This window comes from Schistocerca nitens, chromosome 7 (assembly GCF_023898315.1).
Source record: "Schistocerca nitens isolate TAMUIC-IGC-003100 chromosome 7, iqSchNite1.1, whole genome shotgun sequence".
NCBI classification, from domain to species: Eukaryota; Metazoa; Arthropoda; class Insecta; order Orthoptera; family Acrididae; genus Schistocerca; species Schistocerca nitens.
Window position 1 is genome coordinate 354687396 of NC_064620.1, and position 21920 is coordinate 354709315.

The window sequence follows — 21920 nt, forward strand, 5'->3', positions numbered from 1 at the left end:
TTCTACCAATTAAAAGTGCATGGAAGGCCTATTACACTGGTATTTATAACTCAAAACAGGCTGTTTTTGAATTATGATGTATTTAATGAACATTATATCTTCCTTGTAAGACAGTCTCCATTCCATTCAGCTGCTATTCAGTCCTTTGCTCTCTCTGACAGAATGACAGTGTCATTGGGAAAAAGCTTTTATTTCTTCTCCCTTAACCTTGATCAAATTTTTCTATGGTTTCCTTTACTGTTTGCTCAACGTATGGGTTGAATAACATTGGCCCCCTTCTCAGCCACTGCTTCCATTTCCTGTCCAGCTCTCATAACTGCCGTCTGGTTTCTGTACGAACTGTAAGTAACCTTTTGTTCCCTATATATTACCCCTGGTGCCTTTAAAATTCCAAAGAGTGTACTCCAATCAAAATTCTCAAAACTTTCTCTACGTTTATACTATAAAATAGGTTTGCCTTTTTGTAACTTGTCTTCTAGGTACAGCCATATTACTACAGATAAGTTTAGCTGACAAAGTATTTAAATGTTGTGCACATTTATTTATATATATTTTTTGTGTATAAGCATTTATAAGCACATTAACCAATTTATAAGTCAGCATCCTTGTGCAAGCGACTAATTCATCGCTTTGTATTTATTAGGTGTTTCCAGATGAGTTTCACCTTCAAACTCTGCACCCATTCCTCAAATCTTGTGCAGAACTCCAGCCAGGTGTTAATGTAAAGAATATTATAATATCACTGATTGACAGATTATCAACATTCTCACAACGTGCGAGTGAAGGAGAGGCTGCATTGCCCAATGATGTGCAGCTATTTGATGTGTTCTCTGATCAGGTTGCAACTATCATACAGGTCAGTATTGTGTTTTGAAACATACTCAAAATTCACAAAGAGATTATTTTAGTGTGCTGTTTTAAATCATATCTGCAATAAGAAGTAGCCTACAACTGAAAATTTTAGAGGTATTTTGTGTAAATGATAATTTGCCAAAAAGAAAATAGAATTAGCTGCTAATTACAGTATATTCCCTTTAGGTCAACGTGTTTCCCTTATCTTGCTATGTACTAGGTGCTAGGGTTAAGCTGCATGGGTGAGCTGGAAATTTCTCGGTCTAGCACAGAGAAGGTGTTGACCTGAATGGAATTTGGTTTACGTTGTGTTGGTACATGTTTTGCAATAACGTAAGTCAAGTCTCAACTTGACCAGCAGAATTGTTCCATTCATACAACTTAATAAAATAGTTGTATTCTGTGTGTTTCGTTTAAAAGGATGAACTAAAATACTGTAATGCATCATCGTAGAATTCTTTGTTTTGGACACTTGATTGCCAATGTAAATTCATCCACAAGCTGTGTAAACAGTCCACTCCTTGTATTTAATCATTTCCAAAATGAACATTTGAATTCAACATGGAATTTTTTTTGCTTAAAAATGATCTGTGTGAAGGATGTCCCTAAACTGTCACAATAAATAAAAACATTGAGAAATGCACAATATGGTGTTGGACAGCTGGTGATAAGAGGTGTTTGAGATAGGTGACACTCTAGGATATCAGAAGGAGCACTGCACATTTTACATGATTAATTAGTTGTGTGGTAACCTCATACAAAATGAGTCCCAAAATTGTTAAATACACCAAAAAGTTTATGGCCATCATTTCCTGGGGTGCAAAAAGTTTGTTGCATTGATTACCTTGCAAAGAATTAAACAGTTAGTGGCAGATACTACACAAATCGTCTAGACAAATGATATGAATAAACATATTTAAAGGGGACTAAGTTACAAAAGAAAGGGGAAAAATTCATATTTTATCAAGACAATGAAATGCACTTCAACAATGGATATACCGACTGTTTGAAATTGGAACATCAACATTATTCATCAGATTTTGCGCCTTCTACTTTCTACCTTTTTCTACATGTAAAGAAATTTATAGATGGACAAATATTGAATTCAGTGAAGAGACTATAGCAGTCAAAGATGCATATTTTGCAGACTTTTCAGAATCGCTCCAGGAATAGAATGTACTAACTCGAAAATGGACGAATACTTAAACCTTAAAGAGAGCTACATTATGCACATTCAGGTATGGCAGACCGTCATATGTTCCTCTCTTATGTCTTTGTTGTTCTCTGGAAGCCTGGTCTTCACAAAAGTTCAACCATTTTGACGTATATATCTGGAGGTACGTGATATATGGTGGTAGCTGAAATATATTCATAAAATGGAGGAGGGGAGCAGGTCTGACTTCATTCTGCATCAAAAATTATCCACAAACATGTGAGAGATCACAGTCCTTTTTATTCTTATTTTTTGTTTTGACTTTCAGGTAGTAGTGTGTTTGTCAAACTGCAGTGTTTTTGTAGAACCCTTGTACATATCTTTCTTATTTACTGTTAGTGGTACATACATTTCACAAAGTATTTTTCATGTATTGTCTATTACCTTTCAAATATAATGAAGCTAATGAGCTGAAATACGTTTCTTGTCGTTAGGTATTTCACCACGGTTGCACTTTCAGGAGTCTATGTCCACATTATTACACACACAGTCAGTACAGTGCACATCTACATCCATTCTCTGGCAGAGAGCACTTCCTGTTGTACCAGTTATTAAAGCAGCTTCCCATTCCGTACATGTATGAAGCGTAGGAAGAAATATTGTTTAAATGTATGTGTCAACATTGTAATGAGTCTAACCTTTAGAAGTGTTATAGTTCATAATCAGCAGCAAAACCTGGGTTTTTAAAATCATGGGTCAAAAAGCAAAACGGTAGATTTTTCCAAACTGGTTTTTATGACTGGGTTCAATGATGGTGCAAATGTGTACACTATGATTTGTACTAATTCTGCTTTTATAGGTTCATTATTTAACTTTTTATGACACAGAAGGCATTACTTCTTGATCCATCACTCTTATATGTAGTATGAAGCAATATATTGGTTGCCTCTTCCAGGAATGTACATTCTTTACATTCTTCAGATTTAAGCAGTGATACACAGTGTGTTACACAATGTCTCTCTTGTAATGTCTGCCATTTAAATTGGACGAACATTTACATGATGCTTTCATCACTATTAGAAAGGAAGAGCTACTTAAAAACTTACACCACAACACACACAGGCCTTCTCTGTGCAACTTGTCGATCTTTCCTCTGCTACCTTTTCCCCCAACATTTCAGCCTATGACTGCATTTATTACTGTTAGCAGTTGGTAAGTATTACAGTAAGGTATTTTTTGGTAAAATGTTACTGGTCTGTAATCTTGTCACTGAAGTGTGCAACACTCAACATATTTTGAAACATTACAGTTTTACATAGCCTTAACCTTTTTATGTAAGTGTTTTAATCTGAAATTGATATACTCATGTTTTACATTAGGGACTGAAAACCAATAAAGACAAGATTGCATATGAAATCATGTTTATTTAGTCAATTTAGTCATCTTCAGACCATAAAACAGTCATGATTAGTGTTCATGCCCATTACAGATTCAAATCGTGTTAAAATGTTTCTTACAATGTTAACAATGGTACATGACAGTTAAAAATAGCTTTTCATGATTTGTGGCCAGTACAATTGAACAGTGGTCATAAAACAATGGCATTATGCCATTAAAACTTAGTAACTGACACAAAGAAATATTGGTTGTGTCAGTTACCAAGTTTTGACAGTTGTTCAGCTACACTGACTTGAAATGATGAAAACTATTTTTAGCTATGTTGTGTATAAAAGTGTATAAACTTCCTCCAGTATTTACTGAAAGACCTCTGATTCATCCCCAATGACTGCATTGTCCAGGAAATTGGGATCATCTTCACAGAGCTGCACGAGTTCTTCACACACCTCCACTTGGTATTGCTTTAACGCATCAGTCAAAACTCTGGGCACAAGTTTTGCGCAAAACTTCCACGTGGCCAAGTCATCTGATACAATCTCATGAACAGCCATTTTCGGCAAGTCAAAATAATTTCAACATCAAACGAACACTCATTCACTCTGAAGTCAGTAACCGTTGCATGCGAGTCAAATGATGTTGACGGGTGCCCTGGACAGAAATTGTCAACGACCTCATGCTGGCCACCTCTAAACATCTGGGCAACCTGTAGCTATTTTTGATCCTCCTGCAAAACTTGTCTCATAGTGTTGCTGTAAAGCTTTCGTGATCTTAAGTTTAACATGTAGAAGTTCTCGGAAGAAGACATTCTAACCCTCCAAGAGCACAGAGGCAATTTAGTGGCTTACTGCTGGAAAGCTAAGGGTCCTCCTTACCCTCCTGAACCAGCCCAAGCACTCTACGGTGTATAATAGTGTCCCAAAAAAATCAGACACATTGCTTTCTGGACATACCCTGTGTTTGAATTTTTTACTAGTTAGGTTGAAAGGGGAAATAGTAAAAGTATGTTTGAGCTTATAGTATCTAATAACAGTGAATTCTTACATGAAGCAGGAGGGGAAAAGTCTCATTCGGCTGTAGATCATGGAAGCATGCAGCAGGCTTCTAGTAAAAATACTGTGTGTAGGTTGGTACCAAAGACAGCAGGAAGAAGAGTGTGTTGTTGATAGGTAGTAGCTGTGACAAGGATGTAGGCCAGATGGCACAGGGTACCAGGTCACAAGTATTGTGAAGCTATGTGCTATCTTAGCCAGGTAACAGAGGACATGGGGAAACTGCTTAAATGTTTTGACAAAGAGGATCAGCTTATAATAGTAGGTGGAGCAGGGAAAATAATGAAGAATGCACGGAAAAGTAAGGTTAGCTTATTTCATCACAATAAAAGAGGATGGAGTAATAAGGTATAAGAGTTTCTTGTCTGTTTGGGAAATTTAAGAGAGTTATGAAACAATGACCTCCTATGCCTATTGACTACCACATAAGCACAGAGTTGAGAAGTTAAATATAATGTTTACATTTCAGGATCTTACGCAGAATTAATATGGGGAGGAGTTTTTACATACACAAAGACAGAACACAAGCTCAAAAACATTGGAACACGTAGATCTTGTAGTTTCAGCACATACAAGTGTATGCTTTTGTATTAATTACTGTAAAATAGTTCACTTTTGTTACTAAGTATTTTTTCAGCTGTTGAAGATGCATAACAATTTCTTACTAACCTATCAGTCAAACTGCAGCATGCAACTAATGGTCTGTGGTGATTTCAATATAAGTTTTTTATGGTATTCAGATAGGAGAGACTATCTAGAAACCTTATTTGGATAACATTTAATCTCATTAATTAGGTTTGCAATGCAGGTGGATGAAGGTAATAGGATCCTAATTGATGTTTCCAGGGATGAAGCCCAGAGTAGGAAAATAACTGTATACTGTTTAACAATACCCTCTCTGATCATGATGCAAAGTTAGTTAGGTTAAATAAGCTACTGCCTTATGGGTATTGACACTTCTCAGTGGAAATCTACTATAATAAATGATTTTAAGAATAGTTTACAAGAGATGACCTGGGATGAAATTTATAATGAACCAAAGGCTGACAAAATTTGATCTGTTCAATGATAAATTCATATCATTGTTTAAAATTGGCTTTCTGCACAAGCTAATCAGAAGGGGCATTAAAAAGCCATGTACAAAACCATGGATCACTTGAGGGTTTAAAGTATCTTGTGAAAGGAAAATGGAAATCTGTCTGTTGACAAGAATGAGTAGAGACCGTGCAGTAGCTTCACACTACAAAAACTACTAAAAAGCAATAAAAAAGTTATTTAAAAAAGGAGGAACATGCACATTATATCAGAAATCCCTGACTCCAAGAACAGACTTTGTCTAGAAGGAATGCAGTAAAATGAGAGACAGAATGGAAGATCACAGTACAGAATTTCGTCACTATTTAGATGGATGGACTAAAAATAATTACACACAGGTAGCAGATATGTTTAATAAGCATTTATTAAACCTAGTAGAAAATGTGGGGACAAACTGTTAAAGAGAAATATCAAAGCAATATGTTGAACAGCATATCTCATAAAATTCAGTCATATGAATGTGTCACAAATTCCTCCTCCTGGAAATAATATACACACACTCTCAAAAATAAAAGCTCATCTTGTATTGATAATATTACAAACACAGTACTAAAGATTTGTTCCCATATAACAAGTCCTGTCTGAAATGTAATATCTAATGCTATGCCAGAGAGATGAAAATATGCCACTGTTAGAGCCCTCTACAAGAAAGGTGATAGGGGAGATGTCAACAACTACCAACCTATTTCACTACTGACAATATTTTCCAAAATTTTTGAGAAGGCTATGTATTCTAGAATAGAATCCTACCTGGGCAACAATGATTTCCTCAGTAAATCAAAATTTGGATTTCAGAAGCGTTGCTCAACTGAAAATGCCATTTGCGCATTGATTCCACAAGTTTTATGAGCACTAAATAACAAAATAGGAATGGTTGGTATTTTCTGTGACCTATGTAAGACATCTCACTTCCTGAATCACAATATTCGTGTAGATAAACTAATGTGTTAGGCCATTTATGGTATAGGCAACCAAAGGATAATGCCAGACATAACTAAAAGAATGCAATAAGTTGAACTTAATAATTCAACAATGTAATGTATAGCTGGGGAGATTCTTCTGACAGGAGAGAAATCATTTACTGAGCTCCAGAAGGCTAAGTCTTAGGTCCCTTATTGTTTCCCATATATGTAAGTGACCTTCTGTCCAATACACAAATGCAGAATTAGTTAATCATTCCAAACATACATAAATCAACAGAAGAAATAGTAAACAATGTTCTTAAAAGTATCTGACTGGTTTCTGCGAATGGTCTCTCGCTCTGTTTTAAAAACACACATGTTCTCTCTGCACATCTAGAGGCACTACACCAATTATAAGCGTGACTCATGGTGGGGAAATAATAACTAGGGTGGAATCTTCCACATTTTTAGCTGTCCATATTAATTAGGATCAAAACTGGAAACAGCACCTTTTGGGACTTACAGAACAACATAGTTGTGGCAACTTTGCACTTTGCATAACTAAAAGTGGAACACGAAGCTACCTACCTACTTAGGATTTGTCATTAATTACTATGAAAATAAATAGCTAGAAGTGATTTAGGAAAATCTTAATCTGGATCGCCAGGCAGAGCAAACTCCATCCTCCCGAATATGAGCTCATGACATGACAACTGCGCTGCCTCATTTGGTTGATCCCTGTTGCCCAATGTTGTTTGATTTACACACAGTTTGTTCCAGATAACTGTAATGTTAAACATATTTTTGCTATTTATCGCTGCACATAATAACAACACACGTTGATGCCTCCTGAACCACGAACATGCTGCTCTTCACCTAGAACTAACTCCAGTGTGCTTGTAAAATTAACTCCAAGTCCACAAACATGCAACTGTGCCCATTGCATGTCTCCATGTCCTCCCCTCTGTCAGCCTGAGAACTTAAGTCAGCATCCCCATGCAAAAAATTAGATGTTTAACTTGGGAAGATTTACAAGACATTCTATCGTGCACTATAGTTCTTCGCACATGATTTTCTTATTTGCATCACCTCAAATAATTGTCATTGAAAAGTTATTTTCCTAGAAAAATGGAGGTTTTGACAAAAAAGCTTCTTGTTCAGAGCAGTTTGTGATTGACATAAGACGTTTGTATGATTCTTGTTGTTAGTAAGTTTTATATATGTGTCCTAAGTGTTCAGATAGTCCTGAAGCATATATTGTATTTACAGTGCCGCCAGGACATGCCAGCAGCTGACATAATATCCTTGCAAGTATCACTTGTGAACCTGGCTCACAAGTGCTACCCTGACAGGGTGGACTATGTAGACAAGGTGCTGCTCACTACTGTACAAATATTCCAGAGGCTTGGTATTGATAGGTGAGTAATGGTGCAAATGCAGCACATGGTGTCATGTAGGTTTCGTATTCCATTGTTTAATAAGATGCTTAATTGTGAAGTAAAGAGTGATAACAAATTATTTAATACTTTCATATCATTATATCTCAGTCAAGACGAATAGTAACAATATCAGCTTAATACACAACAAAGATTCAAAGTTTGAAATTATTAGACTGATTTGCACCAAAAGACAGTCTCAATTGTAATGCAACTGATGTGCAGCCAGTGATTCTGTTTGTACCAGGCACACCTAAATAGTTATGTTTGGATGTTTTTGCTAGCTGTTCTGATTTGCTTCCTCAGCCTTGACAAAGGCACTGGATGTGGTAGCTATTCGGATTTGTTTCCTCAGCCCTGACAAAGTTAATGGATGTTGAGGGATGCAAATTCTGTCTTCATAAAAATCCCACATAAAGTTACCACACACTGAAAGATCTCACAAATGGAAAGGCGTTGTAGTGGTGCTGGTTGCAATTAAAGTATGACCATTCTATCATTGGGATTCAGTGAAGCATTATCTTTTTGGAGAATGAACTGAACTGCTGTCCCTTCCCCCTTGGTCCCCTGCGGGTGGGGGCTTAGGCTAGGCTCGAGGTATTCTTGCTTGCGGCAAGAGGTGACTAAAAGGAGTCTCCCATTTTTTGGCCTAATCAGTTATGGCCTCCCTTTTAAGGTTTGACCTACACACCTTTCAAAGTTATCCGAAGTGCGGGTCATTTGTGGAAGGATGCCTTACTTGGGGCACCATATATCCAGTGTGCAATTAGACCTTCTGCACCTGATATTGTCCTGGATTTGCAACTCTATCTGCAATCCAGTTATCCGGGCAAGGGTGCCTTACAGCATACATAATCTACTTTCATCGTCCGCTGATCTCGGCACCTAATATCCAGCTGCAGCCAGTCCGTCGTTGTGGGGCCATCATGTACCCATTAGGTGGTAGCCCCCTGACAACACAGTGATTACATTGCTGATGCCTGAGCTGCATACTCCCCATATATGCCTAAGAGTAGCTACTAATCTTCTTGGGGCACCAGAACTCCCAGCAATGGCTATCATGCCATATGGCGTTTGCTGTGGCTCCTGTGGGGAGAGCCCCTGATTGGAATGGGTGGCATCAGGACAGATGACCCACAATGAAGTGGATTAAGTCATCTTTTACTGGGGACCAAATGTGTCTAAAAAAGGGAAAGTCGAATTTAATACTGAGAAATGACCTCAAACCGTTCCCCTCCCTAGCCACACCATTGGAGGAACATAGAACTATGGAAAAGAGAGAGCCTTATTTGCCAAGGTATTCAGTCTGCAGCAGAAAGGATGAGGACTCCTTTCCAGCTACAAAGCCACTCTTTTTTGTCAAACACCTGGAGGATGAGTTTGGGGAAGTGGCTGCGCTGTCGAAAAAGAGAAATGAGTCAGTCCTCATTCAGACAGCATTTCCAGCCCAGTACTGGGCATTGCTCGCCTGTGACCAGCTGGATGGTATTCCTGTGTCTGTCGCCCCCATAAAAGCTTTTAACATGATCCAGGGGATTATTTTCCATTGCAACCTTCTCTTGCAGTCTGACAACAAGCTCTGTGCCAATTTAGAACGGCAGGGTGTTTACTTCATCTGGCACATCTATAGAGACCTGAAGACAATAGGGTTGCTACATGTGCCTTCATCTTGGCCTTTCACACTGAAAAGGACAAGGTAATGCTATACCGATGTGAAGTAAAAGCGTATGCTCCTCTTCCTGTATGGTGCTTTAAGGGCTGGAAATTCAGGCACGTCTTCCTACTGCAATTCCAGCACCACATGTAGAGACTGCGGACGTCCACTACATCCAAATACTCCATGTCACCTCCTCCCACTTGTGTCAATTGTGGAGAGCACCACCCTCCTGCTCACCAGACTACACAGTACTCCATAAGGAGCGGAAAATTATGGAGAAAAAGACCCTGGACTGGCTGACTTACTAAGAGACTAAACGTAAATTTGAATGGTTGCACACCATTTGCATGACATCTACGTATGCCGCAACTACGCTGATTTCACCCTCACTTGCGGTGGTAGTTCTGATATATCTGTCTTGCACAGTGGGCCCTCCACGCTGCCCAAATACAACCGTCCCCTTGGTTGTTGGAGGCACCTCTTCTTCCATTGTCCCCAAAGCACCTATTTCAGGAGAAATAACCCCCTAAGTGCCAGAGGGGCCACAGCCTCCACCAGCTCCTCTCACATGGAAGAGGTCCCTTGGGACTCTCCCTTCCAAGGTCTCCACTAATGCCAAAGAGGACACTCGCCAGTAGCTGAAGGAGCCATGAGCTGCTGGACGAAAGGCGTCTTCCTCTGTACCTGAAGCTACTTCGGAGAAACCCTCCCAGCAAGCCTCTAACAAGAAGTGAGAGAGCAAGCAGATGAAATAGTAGTCTGCTAAGAAACAGGACCCTCCGGTGGCCCCAACACCACCACTCCATACCAGTTCTGCGTCTGAGGATGAGGTGGAGATTTTACGATCGCCTGAGAACCTGGATCTCACTGATGCCTCATCCACAATGGAAATGGATACAAATACTCAGCCGATGACAGCAGGTGATGCTAAGGCATAAACTTATTCCTTTGTCACTTGATGCTCTCCCCACCTACAGAAAGTGTCATCCTCCAGTGGAACTGCAGCAGTTTTTTCTCCCACCTGGCTGAATTAACTAAAACTCTTAAGCGTTACACCTGCTTTCTGCATTGTCCTTCAGAAAACCTGGTTTCCCGCAATGTGGACCCCACCCTTTGTGGCTATTGGGAGTAGTCTGTCTGTATAAAACCTGTGTGCCCCTTCAAACACCTTTAGAAGATGTGGCTGTCAGGGTGAGGATGACGCAGGAAATAACCATCTGTAACATCTACCGCCCTCCAGATGGTGAAGTGCCATCCCATGTATTAGCTACAGTAATTTCCCAACTCCCCCCACCTTCGCTACATCTTTGTGATTTTAACACCCATAGCCCTTTGTGGGGGTGGGGAACCAAGGTTACTGGCCATGATAAAGATGTCGAGCACCTACTAACTCAGCTCGACCTTTGCCTCCTAAGTATAGGTGCTCTCACACATTTCAGTGTTGCACATGGCACATACTCAGCCATTGATCTCTTGGTTTGCAGACCTGGTATTCTCCCACCTATCCACTGGAGAGCTCACGACGTCTTGTGTGGTAGTGACCACTTTCCACTCTTCCTGTCCGTAGCCCAGTGTCACTCATCTGGATGCTTGCCCAGATGGGCTTTTCCCAAGGCTGAGTGGGGCACTTTCACCTCCACTACCACCATCCACCATTGAATCTCCTTTGCATGGCAACATCGATGAAGCGATCCACACCATCACTACCACAATTGTTGCCACAGCTGAATTGGCAATACCTTGTTTCTCAGGTTGCCCCCCCCCCCCCCCTCTACCTGCGGGAGTCGGTGCCTTGGTGGCTGCCGGAAATCACTGCGGCCATTAGAGACTGTAGGCAGGCCCTGCAATGTCATAAGGGCCACCCGTCGGTGGAGAACCTCATTGCCTACAAACAAGTCAGCACCTAGGTTGGCCTACTCATCAAACAGCGGAAGCAGGAGTGTTGGGAACGATACATCTCCACCATTGGAACACGAACCTCTCCTTCTCAGGTTTGGACCAAGCTCCAATGCCTTTACAGCTATCAGACCCCTGCAGTTGTACCTGGAATTTTCATACCTGGAGCTGTATCAGCCAATCCAGACGTAATCGCAAAGTGTCTTGCTGAACATAAAGCTTCCATCTCTGTGTCTGAGAATCGCTGCTCCACCTTTTGTCTCCTTAAACAGCGGGTGGAACTAAAACACCTCTCTTACGCTACACACCTCCCTGGGCCATATAATGCTCCCTTCAGTGAGTGGTAATTTCTCAGTGCCCTTGTCAATTGTCTAGACTCATGCCCTGGCCCAGACCACAACCATTACCAAATGGTTAAACATCTGTCAGCAGATTACCAACACCACCTCCTTACCATCTTCAGCCACATCTGGAGTGATGGTGAATTCCCATCGCAATGGCAGGAAAGTATTGCAGTGCTAAAGCCTGGTAAGGACACACTAGATGTGGTTAGCTATCGTCCTATCAGCCTCATCAACAGTTTGTGCAAACTGCTTGAACGAATGGCGAGCCAGCAGTTGTGTTGGCTCCTTGAGTCTCAGAGCCTCCTGGCTCCATCCCACAGTTTTCGACAAGGGTTCCCCACCACCGACAACTTGGTCCACCTGAGTCTGCCATTCGATCAGCCTTTCCCAGCAATAACACCTTATTGCAATCTTTTTTGACCTGATGAAGGCCTACGATACCACTTGGCAACACCACATCCTCATTACTTTGCATGAGAGAGGTCTCTAGGGCCTGCTCCTTCTTGTCACACTGCACTTTCAGAGTTCGTGTCAGTGCTTCCATGCTTCCCACAGTGCACCCCAGATCCAAGAGAATGGGGTCCTGCAGTGTTCTGTCCTTAGTGTCCCCCCTCTTTTTAACTGCCGTTAATGGTTTTGCACTAGCAGTGGGTCCTCAGTATCTCAACACCTGTATGCTGACGATATTTGTATTTCCTTCTGGTCCTCTTCTATTGCGGTGGCTGAAAGCCGGCTGCAAGGACCCATACGAAAGGCACAGTTGTTGGCCCTCACTCACAGCTTTAGGTTTTCGGCCACCAAGACTTTCTTCATGCACTTCTGTCGTCGTCGTACTGTCCACCCCATCCAGAACTTTACCTCGATGACCAACTATTTTTGTAGTGGAGACGTATTGCTTTTTGGAACTGGTCTTTGACACCAACTTCCCCATGTTTGTCAGCTTAAGGAAAACTGGTAGTGGCATCTTAATACTATTCAACGCCTGATCTACACCAACTAGGGTGTTGATCGCTCTACACTGCTGCAGCTGTACAAAGCCCTTGAGCAGTCCCATCTGGACTACGGGAGCCTGGTGTATGGTTCAGCATTGCCCTCCATGCTGCGGCTGCCAGACCCTATTCACTACTATGGAGTTTTGCTTGCGACAGGAGCTTTCTGAACAAGCCCAGTGAACAGCCCCCTCCTGTAAGCTGGCGTTACTCCATTGCGATTCTGGTGGCAACTACTGCTTGCAAAATATACCTTCCACATTCATAGTTTGCCTCACCATCCAAATTACTATCTCCTTTTCCCTAACACAGCGATCCATCTTCCGCAATGGCGTCCCAAAACAGGGAATCCCTTGCAGTCAGTGTCATGTCACTTAACTAGACACTTTCCCTCTACCGCCTTTCCTGCGGGTCCACTTACATGCACCTCCATGGTCACCGGACTTACCTTTGCTTACGCTCACGTTGGACATACTGAACAGTGCTCCTTTCTGATCGGCTGTAGTGTCTTCAATGCAGAGTTGTGCACTCTTGAGCATATCCGCTCGTGCATGGTCCTTCATCATGCTTCCCTCACAGTCATTTGGTAATGAGTATCCAGCAGACACTTTATGCCCTCAGCAATAGTGGACGTTCGGTGACGTTCATTTAGACCCCAGGACATGTCAGGATCCCGAGTAATAAACTTGCTCGTAGCCTGGCCAAGCAGGCTACTGGTAAACCAACTCTGGGAATTGGCCTGTTGGAGACTGATTTCCGATCGATCTTCCACCATAAAGTTTTAGTGATGTGGGATCATTGTTCCTCCAGCGTTGTCTTTAAAGCTTGAGATTTTAGTGTGTTGCATGGTGGCTGGCTCATCCTTTTTCATTTTTGTGATCAGCCAATGCAGGCCATCTACTATATTTTTTCGGTATCTTTCAGTACTTTTTCCTTTCTGTTAGCTGCTGTCATTTTGTCTTTCAGTGTGATTTGAAGTTAGTTTTATGCCTTTAACTTTCCATGACTTCTTTTGGGACTGTTTTTAACTTGAGACCTATTTTAATGAGGAAAAACGGACTGATGACTCCATAGTTTGGTCCCTTTACTCCCCAAACCAACCAACCCTTCTCCTCTGTCATGTGTCATGCTATGAGGCCAACATTTCTTTTTTTTGTCATAGTTTTCTCGGCAAAAATGAATCATGCTTCGCAATCAGAAACGGCAGAAACCTTTACCTGACAGTGCAGGATTTTTCAGCGACATATATTTGAGCATTGAGTATGTTGCCTCCCCATATGTAGATGTAAAATGGCTCTGCATGACTAATAATAATTTGTTAAGGCAAACTGCACTGTATTAAAAAATGGCCATAAAATTCTCAAATAATGTTTCCTTCTTTATCAGATCATTAGTTGTATGCTTGTGCACGAATTGCCATGTGCAGTATTCCCAATAAATGGTTGCATATAATTTTCCTGGATGTTGAGATTGGTGAATGCAACAGTTGACTAGTCATGGAATTGCCATAAAAAAAACTTTCATGTCTCTTTTTGACTCTGCCTGCAGTTATGTTTGTTCCCAGGTCATAAATTATGTTGATGAGCAAATTTTTTGTATCGCTGCCAAACTGATGTAGCAGGAGTGGCATAAAGTTCAAACTGCCATCTTAATGCCCATCAGATGCACTTTCTCTTTGCATTTAATCAGCGCACATGAACTGTGATCAGTTAGTAATATCATAAAGTTCAACAATAACAGTAATGTGAATGTTTGCTGTCAGGTGACAGCAATTACTTGCATGAAAATGAAAATGTAATGAGATGGTATTTGACAAAGTATGTCTGTTCAGTGTAGTGTAGAATACAGTGTTATGAAATCATACATCAGTTTGCAGTCATCCTATCTTCTGTTCAATATAAGAGTTTCATCCTTTTTCACAAGATTCTAGCAGCAAGTTTCTTGAGATTCCTCTTTAAAATGTAGCTAACAGACTTGCCAATAAGAGACAAGTCATCCAGAATTAATTTTATGTTTGACTTACCTTCTCCATACTCACTTGTCATTTCTCTGTAATCTCATTGCTGTTGTGGATGATTTAGTACGAACTAATGCTTCTGAACACCATTGCTGTTCACCTTCTGCCTCTGTCTCTTGTGGATAGAGTAAACTTTTCTTTGAGCAAACAAGTGTTAGTTTCTGTCATAAATGTAAGTGGGTCAGTCACTGTAACTAAATAAAGAACAAGATTAAATAAAAAAAATTGTTTTTAGTTGATCTATAATTTTCAAGCTTTTAACAGTATCACTGCCACTGGCTTTGGAAGATGAAACTTCTTGCTGCCACTATTTGCAGTGTGCCCTTATATTTGCCAGAATCATCCAAGGATGGATCAAATTTCCATGTCATAGGAATGCGAATTAAGCAGCACACAGCAGATCCTGACAGATGTGACGTCATACAGTACAGACGGATTGGTACCATCCTTGGAAATGGCACTGCTGCCTCCCTGTGACTGCTGAAGTTCACCAACTGCCATCTCAACCAATCCCTTTCCTACCCACCTTAGTGCCTACAGAGTGCCCTGCTGACAAAGGGACCATGCAGACTGGCCCTCTTCGATTTTCTTCATACTTATAAAATCTGAATATCAACATTTGGAGATAAATATCCTAAAGCAGCAGGATGAACTTCTCAGACTTAAAAAAACTGCCTTCGAATATTTGAAGAATTTGGGGTGCTTTGAAGTCTACAACATTTTTAACATTTTAACAGACCTACCAGTAGCTTATTGTGTGACAAATTAGTCTCATAATCATGAAGTCACTCGTTCAGTTCTCAGTAGGATCATAATTTCCTCCATTTTATTTGAATTTGATAATTACATTGTGTGACAAAAAAAAGAAGCACCTATAGAAGGGGAAGAGGAAACGAAATGAAACATCTTAGGTTGAGAGGATATTTGAGGCATTTCAGAGATTATAAAATCGAGTCAAATTTATAAAGTTCTTGGCTACTTGAACCCACTTAGCAGAATGACATTGCACCCACTCTTGCCTGGATGCATGCAATGATTCAGTTCAGTAGGGTGTTGTAAAGCTGTTGTAACCTCTTCTGAGACAAGTTGGCCCACAGCTATTACAACTGATTGTTGGTATTCTGGATACTGGAACTCGATACTGCATCCAAGCTGGACCCACACATGTTGTATCATGGACAGAGGTCAGGATCTTGTTGGCCACTGGAGTACCTCATTATCTTGCAGACAGTTCATAGTCAATGTGCCATTTTTGGATGAACATCATGAAACCATAACATGCAATGTATGAAGTTCAAACTGCCAGACCTATTAAGCAGAGGACTAAAAGGTGTGCATGACTGAGTGACAACACAGACCTACCTTTTGATGGTGAGTATTGAATACTCGCTTCAGACACACATACTCGATCTCTTAACCTTCCCTACCCTTACCTGTTATGCATTTGTTCATGCACTGTGCTGCTATATTAAACTCTGATTCCACTTTAATACACCACCACTCCAGGAGAGAATGGTACACCATCAAAGAAAGATCAAAATAATCTGGTAGAATCATAATACAATATTGAGGTCCTGCATCCTACAATTTGGTTGGTGTACATGCATTACAATAATTAAGCAAATTTACATGTGCACTTACCAGAATCCATTGAGCTTCCATACTGCGAAGATACTTCTGCCTCCAACGGAATAGTTACCTGTGCATAAAATACCCATGCAGCAGTATCTGCCATTTCATTTCTGCTCTCTGCCATGCAGGACTTCACACAAGGATGGTTTTATGGCTTTTGTAATGGCGTAACATGTCAGATAATCAGTGCAAACAATAATCCAGCTATTACCACTAGCAGACGTTGGAAATCGTCCAAGGAGGTCAATCCCAGCACGCTGGAAAGGCGTTTCGGCTGGTGGAATTGGTATGATCAGCCAGGTGGTTTCTGAGGAACTACCTTTCTCCTCTGGCACGCTCAACAGTGTGACACAAAGTGACGGACACTCCTAAATAAACCTGGCCAGAAAAATTTCTAGCAAATCCTATCATATGTCTTAATAAATCCTAAATGTCCGGCCTCAGTTGTGTCATGGAATTTCTGTAAAACATCTAAGCGCATGTGTTTAGGAATCACTGGTAGCCACTTCTTTCCAAATGGATCAAAGTTTTTCTTGCAAAATAATACATTGACTACCTTAAATTGTCCTTTCACATTCTCTGACCAATTTAAGAAGCATAATTTGAGATATCTTGGCGTCCTCCTCCTGCTCAGCAGAGAGATCCTGGAGTGCAGCGAGACAGTCACTATCTTCATCAAAGTCTTGCACAAGGTTTCTCGAGAGGTAGTCGGCATCTTGGTATTTTCTTCCACTTTTGTACGCTATGCTAATGTCATACTCTTGAAGATGTAGTGCCCTCTGCCAAGTTGTCCTGTTGGATCCTTAAGACTTGTCAACCAACAAAGTGAATGATGGTCTGTAACAACAGTGAATGGCCTTCCATTGAGATACTGTCGAAATTTGCACATGGCCCAGATCACAGAAAGACATTCTCTTTCTGTAGTCGAGTAATTTCTCTTGGCTGTTGTAAGTGTCCTAGAAGCACAGGCTATAAACTTCTCTTTTCCATCTGAAATTTGCACCAGAACAGCACCGATCCCATACCCACTGGCATCTGGGTGTAGTTCTGTAGGTGCTCTCTCATTATACAGACCAAGTACAGGATCAATCATCAGAGCTTTTCGCAGCACATCGAAAGCATCTTGTTGAGCACCACCCCAGATAAATTTAGCATCAGCTTTTAACAACTCTTGGAGTGGTCTGGCTTTGATACAAAAGTCTTTGATAAAACAATGGTAATAAGAACATAATCCAAGGAAGCTTCTCACATCTATAATACTTGTAGGAATAGGAAATTCCGTAATAAATATCACCTTTTCTGGGTCTGGCCACACACCTTCATTTGACACAAGGTGTCCAAGTATTTTGATTTCTTTTACTCCAAAGAGACACTTTCTTGGATTAAGTTTCAGTCCGCCTTGTTGGAGACACTTAAGAACGGCCCTCAGTCTTTTTGTGTGTTCATCAAATATCTCTGAGAACACTATAATGTCATCTAAATAACGAAAACACATTGTACATTTCAGGTGACTTAGAAGATTATCCATCATCCATTCAAAAGTTGCTAGTGCATTACACAAACCAAACAGCATTACCTTAAACTCATACAGGCCCTCAGGGGTAATGAATGCAGTTTTCTCAATCAGCCTCATCTACTTCAATCTGCGAGTATCCGGGTACATGTCCATGGTTGAGAAAAACTTAGCCCTCTTCAGACAATCTAGTGTATCATCAATTCGTGGAAGAGGGTAAACGTCCTTTTTAGTTATCTTATTAAGCTTCCTGTAATCAACACAAAAGTGCCAACGGCCATCCTCCTTCCTGACGAGAACCACTGGTCATGACCATGGGTTCTGCAAAGGCTGAATGATGTCATTCTTCATTTTTTTCTCTACCTCGTCGCGAATTATTCAACATTCCATTGTTAACACACTGTATGCTCTCTGACTTATCGTTTGATGGTCTCCAATGCTAATCCGGTGCTTCACAGTCGATTTGTCTAATTTGCTCTTCACCTGTGGATTGAAGCATTCAGAGAACTCTTTAAGAATGGCAAGTAGCTTCTTCTGTTGTTCCTTAGGGAGATCTGGTGATAGTCGAGCTATAAGATATTGTCTCATAGAGCTAGCGCTAATTTCGCCCACAGACTCAGCATGGGAGGTTTCTATGATGCTCAGCTGTTCTGCAATTAACGGCTCAGAATTGCTACGCACATGCATCTGCGGTTTTCGGCGACAGTTAACTATCCACAATTCAATGAATCCGTTCTTAAACGAGACAACAGAGGCTGGGATGACCAAGTTATCTTACAGTGGTATGCTTCTCTTACATTCCACTGAAAGATCCATGGGTTGATGCATGGCATGGTACTTGACAGGTACCTTTCTAGTGTTGACTGCAGAAAGGATCACTTCATCCAGCACACACAGTCTCCACACACACGGATGCATGTCTTCCTGTCCACAGTATCTCATCTCGTCTAGGAGAATCTTCGAGCGACCACAATCTATAATTGCCTGAGAAGCTTTCAAATAGTCTCATCCGAGAATGACATCATGACCACACTCTTGTAAGACAATGAATTAATTCTAAGGGCTGTGTATGGCCACTTATACCCACACGAATGGTACATCTTCCTGTAGGTTTTACATATTTCCCATTAGCCACCTTCAGCAGAGATGTTTCGTTGTCGACGAATACGGTTTTCTGCAACTGGCGACGGTACTTCTCCGAAATGACCGAATATGATGCTCCAGAGTCCACAAGAGCTAGGCCTGGACGGCCTTCCATGAGAATATCGACGTAGTTTCCTATCATTTTTGTAGTGATCGACGGCGGAGTTTTCTCTTCAGCGGCCTCGCCCTTTAGTTTCCCAGGCTGCGGCGGCTAGATGATCAGATGGAGCTTCTAAACGGTGATGGAGACCTTGATCAGCATGTTGATGACCTCTCTCACTATCTGACGAAGAACACTTGTGAAATCAATTGCTTCCTCCATCACAGACATCGATACGACATTTGGAAGCCGTTCAAACTTCCTGCGTGTAATTCTTTTTTGATGAATTGTCTTGATATACTGGCACCATTTTATGAAGTTGTCTGCTGTCAAAACCTCCTTCAGGATTAGGGCTTGATACATGTCCTCAGCAGCACCCTTCATGAGATGTGCAACCTTATCTTCCTCCTCCATTCTAGGATCCACATTTTACACAACTCCAAGACATCTTGAATGTAGGACGCTGTCGTTTCTCCTGGACGCTGTGCCGTGCACTTTAATCTATCTTCAGCCTTGCACTTCCGTCGTTGTGTGTCGCCGAAATACTTTTCAGTTCTGCCCCCAGCTTGTGAACTTCTCCTCATTGTTCTCATACCATTGCTTGGCAGTGCCCACTAAGTAGAAAAATATGTTAGCCAATCTCAGTGTCATCCCATTTGTTAAATTTGGCTGTACTCTCATATACCTTCAGCCACTTTCTTGGCCATCGTCACCAGAGAACCCAGAAGGATGTCTGATGTGGTGGCACACAGTTGCTGTCATCATAACGTCGTCTTCTTCTTCTTCTCCTTCTCCTTCTCCTGTCTCTGATAGATTGCGATCTGTTGAATATGGCTTGAACTTGGGTTTCTCGCCACGCAAACAACGGCTCTGTCATGGCCTGATGGGAGCCACTGTGCCATCGATAATGTGCACTATCACAAGTTCCAATACCCAGTATCTCCAACAGAATGATGTCATGTAGAAGAAGGTGTAATTTCATGAATGACAAACACTAACTTTCCTTTACGAAGGTTTATTCAGCGCTCACACATAAAAGAGCGCGGAGCAAACTGCCTCCGGCCAGAACACGTACAGTATATATATATGGCTACAGAACATTCCAGTACAATGATGCTTGACATTTGCGGATACTTCTAGAATGTACTTGAACTGAATATAGAAATTAAAGTTGTACAGTCCAGGTGAGTATTGAACTCACAACCCTCCATGCAACAGTTTAGTATCATAACCACTACACCACGGTGCTACTCAGTTGCTTCTGCGACAATATATAGGAATAGTGTTCTCCTTAATTGTAGTTTAGAGCGATAGATTTTTCTGAAAAAAGCCATTACATCGCACATTGTATAACAGGGTTGCTCAAGGTGTCAGCTCGCAAGCCGTGCGCTGGGGCGAGTGCCATAGCACAGAGCCGTGCTACATGTTTCCCCCATTGCAACAATGCGCTGTCTGAGCAGGAGATTGGTAAACTGTGAACTTATCACATTTAAATGGCAGTGCAGTCGCACAGCTTATGACTTGGTTTTGTATTTCACATTTCTCAATAACACATATTACAAACAAAACAAATTTTAAGTATTATTTAATTATTTTTGCCGCACTAGAGACAATATAATTTTTATCTGGTACAAACTGTCGGCATACAGATTGATTTAGACAGTTTCAGATTTTCGCACTCAAGTTGCCCTGTAATCGTGACATACTTTCGTAATCGAAAAATGGTATTACACACAGATATGTCAATCTAAATATCGTAGTACTTTTTGCAATGTTAGTATGGAGACTTAGAAACTCTACCTGAGAAAAGCAATGTGGACATCCTAGACAGTTTAAGCGTAAGAGGATTTGTCATTAAAACAGAAATTAGCCCTACCTTGCAGGTCAGTCAATTACATGTGCTCATCCACAGGAGTGTTTCCACGTGAAATCGAAAGCTGTCTTGAAAACAGTTTAAAAATAAATGTAAGACAGACAGTGTCCTCAAAATGATTAGGAAACTAACCGTGTAATTCTTTCAGTGCCACAATGAATTCTTCCAACCTCGAATTTTATTTAACAGAAGTGAGCTTATGGAACTGGACTGTGTTTATCAAAACATGTTCCTTCTATAACTTTGTCTACTGTGGGGAATGTGCAGTCAAATCCCTCGAAATGCACCATCTGCAAGCCACTCCAGATGTTCTAATTTTCATTCTTGCACTCCTTTTCTCCAGACATGCCCATTGACTTAACCAATGTACTTTGTTGTAATATATAGTCTTCATACACTTTGTTCGGTTCCATCAAAAAATGTTGAAACTCGCAGTGGAATAATGAAAACGACTTCAGGAATTTGTTCATACAACCAATACCTTAACACGCTGCATATCTGCAAATTTAGAACAAAATGCTTCTTGATATAATAAACAGTGAATCCTGTCAGTTGCACTTCATAAATTTTTGCTTTTTAACTGTCAACCAAATCTTTAAATTTTTTTCTGTATGGTATTGTCATATCATTCCATAGCGAATCTGCGGTACCTGACGCTTACATGATTGTATAATGTATATTGAGAATTCTCATCAATACCATTCCATAGCGAATCTGCAGTACCTGTCGCTTACGTGATTGTTTATATTGAGAATTCTCATCCCTCTTGTCTGTTGTTCCCATTCATTTTTAAAGGCTTCTGACAATTAATTGCTAGACTGCCAGGTGATAGATTGCTAGACTGCCTCTTTTTGTGCAAACATCCACTGGC

The 21920-nt window shown here is 40.9% G+C and overlaps 1 protein-coding gene across 3 annotated transcripts in view; it reads left to right on the plus strand.

Annotated features, from left to right (window-relative positions):
• Positions 1–21920, plus strand: part of LOC126194750 (vacuolar protein sorting-associated protein 35) — a 109339-nt gene that overhangs the window by 36290 nt on the left and 51129 nt on the right. For all 3 annotated transcript variants that reach the window (XM_049933023.1, XM_049933025.1, XM_049933024.1), the window contains 2 exons: positions 644–856; positions 7719–7867. In XM_049933023.1, coding sequence (XP_049788980.1) covers positions 644–856; positions 7719–7867 — 362 coding nt within the window. The remainder of the gene's footprint in view (positions 1–643; positions 857–7718; positions 7868–21920) is intronic.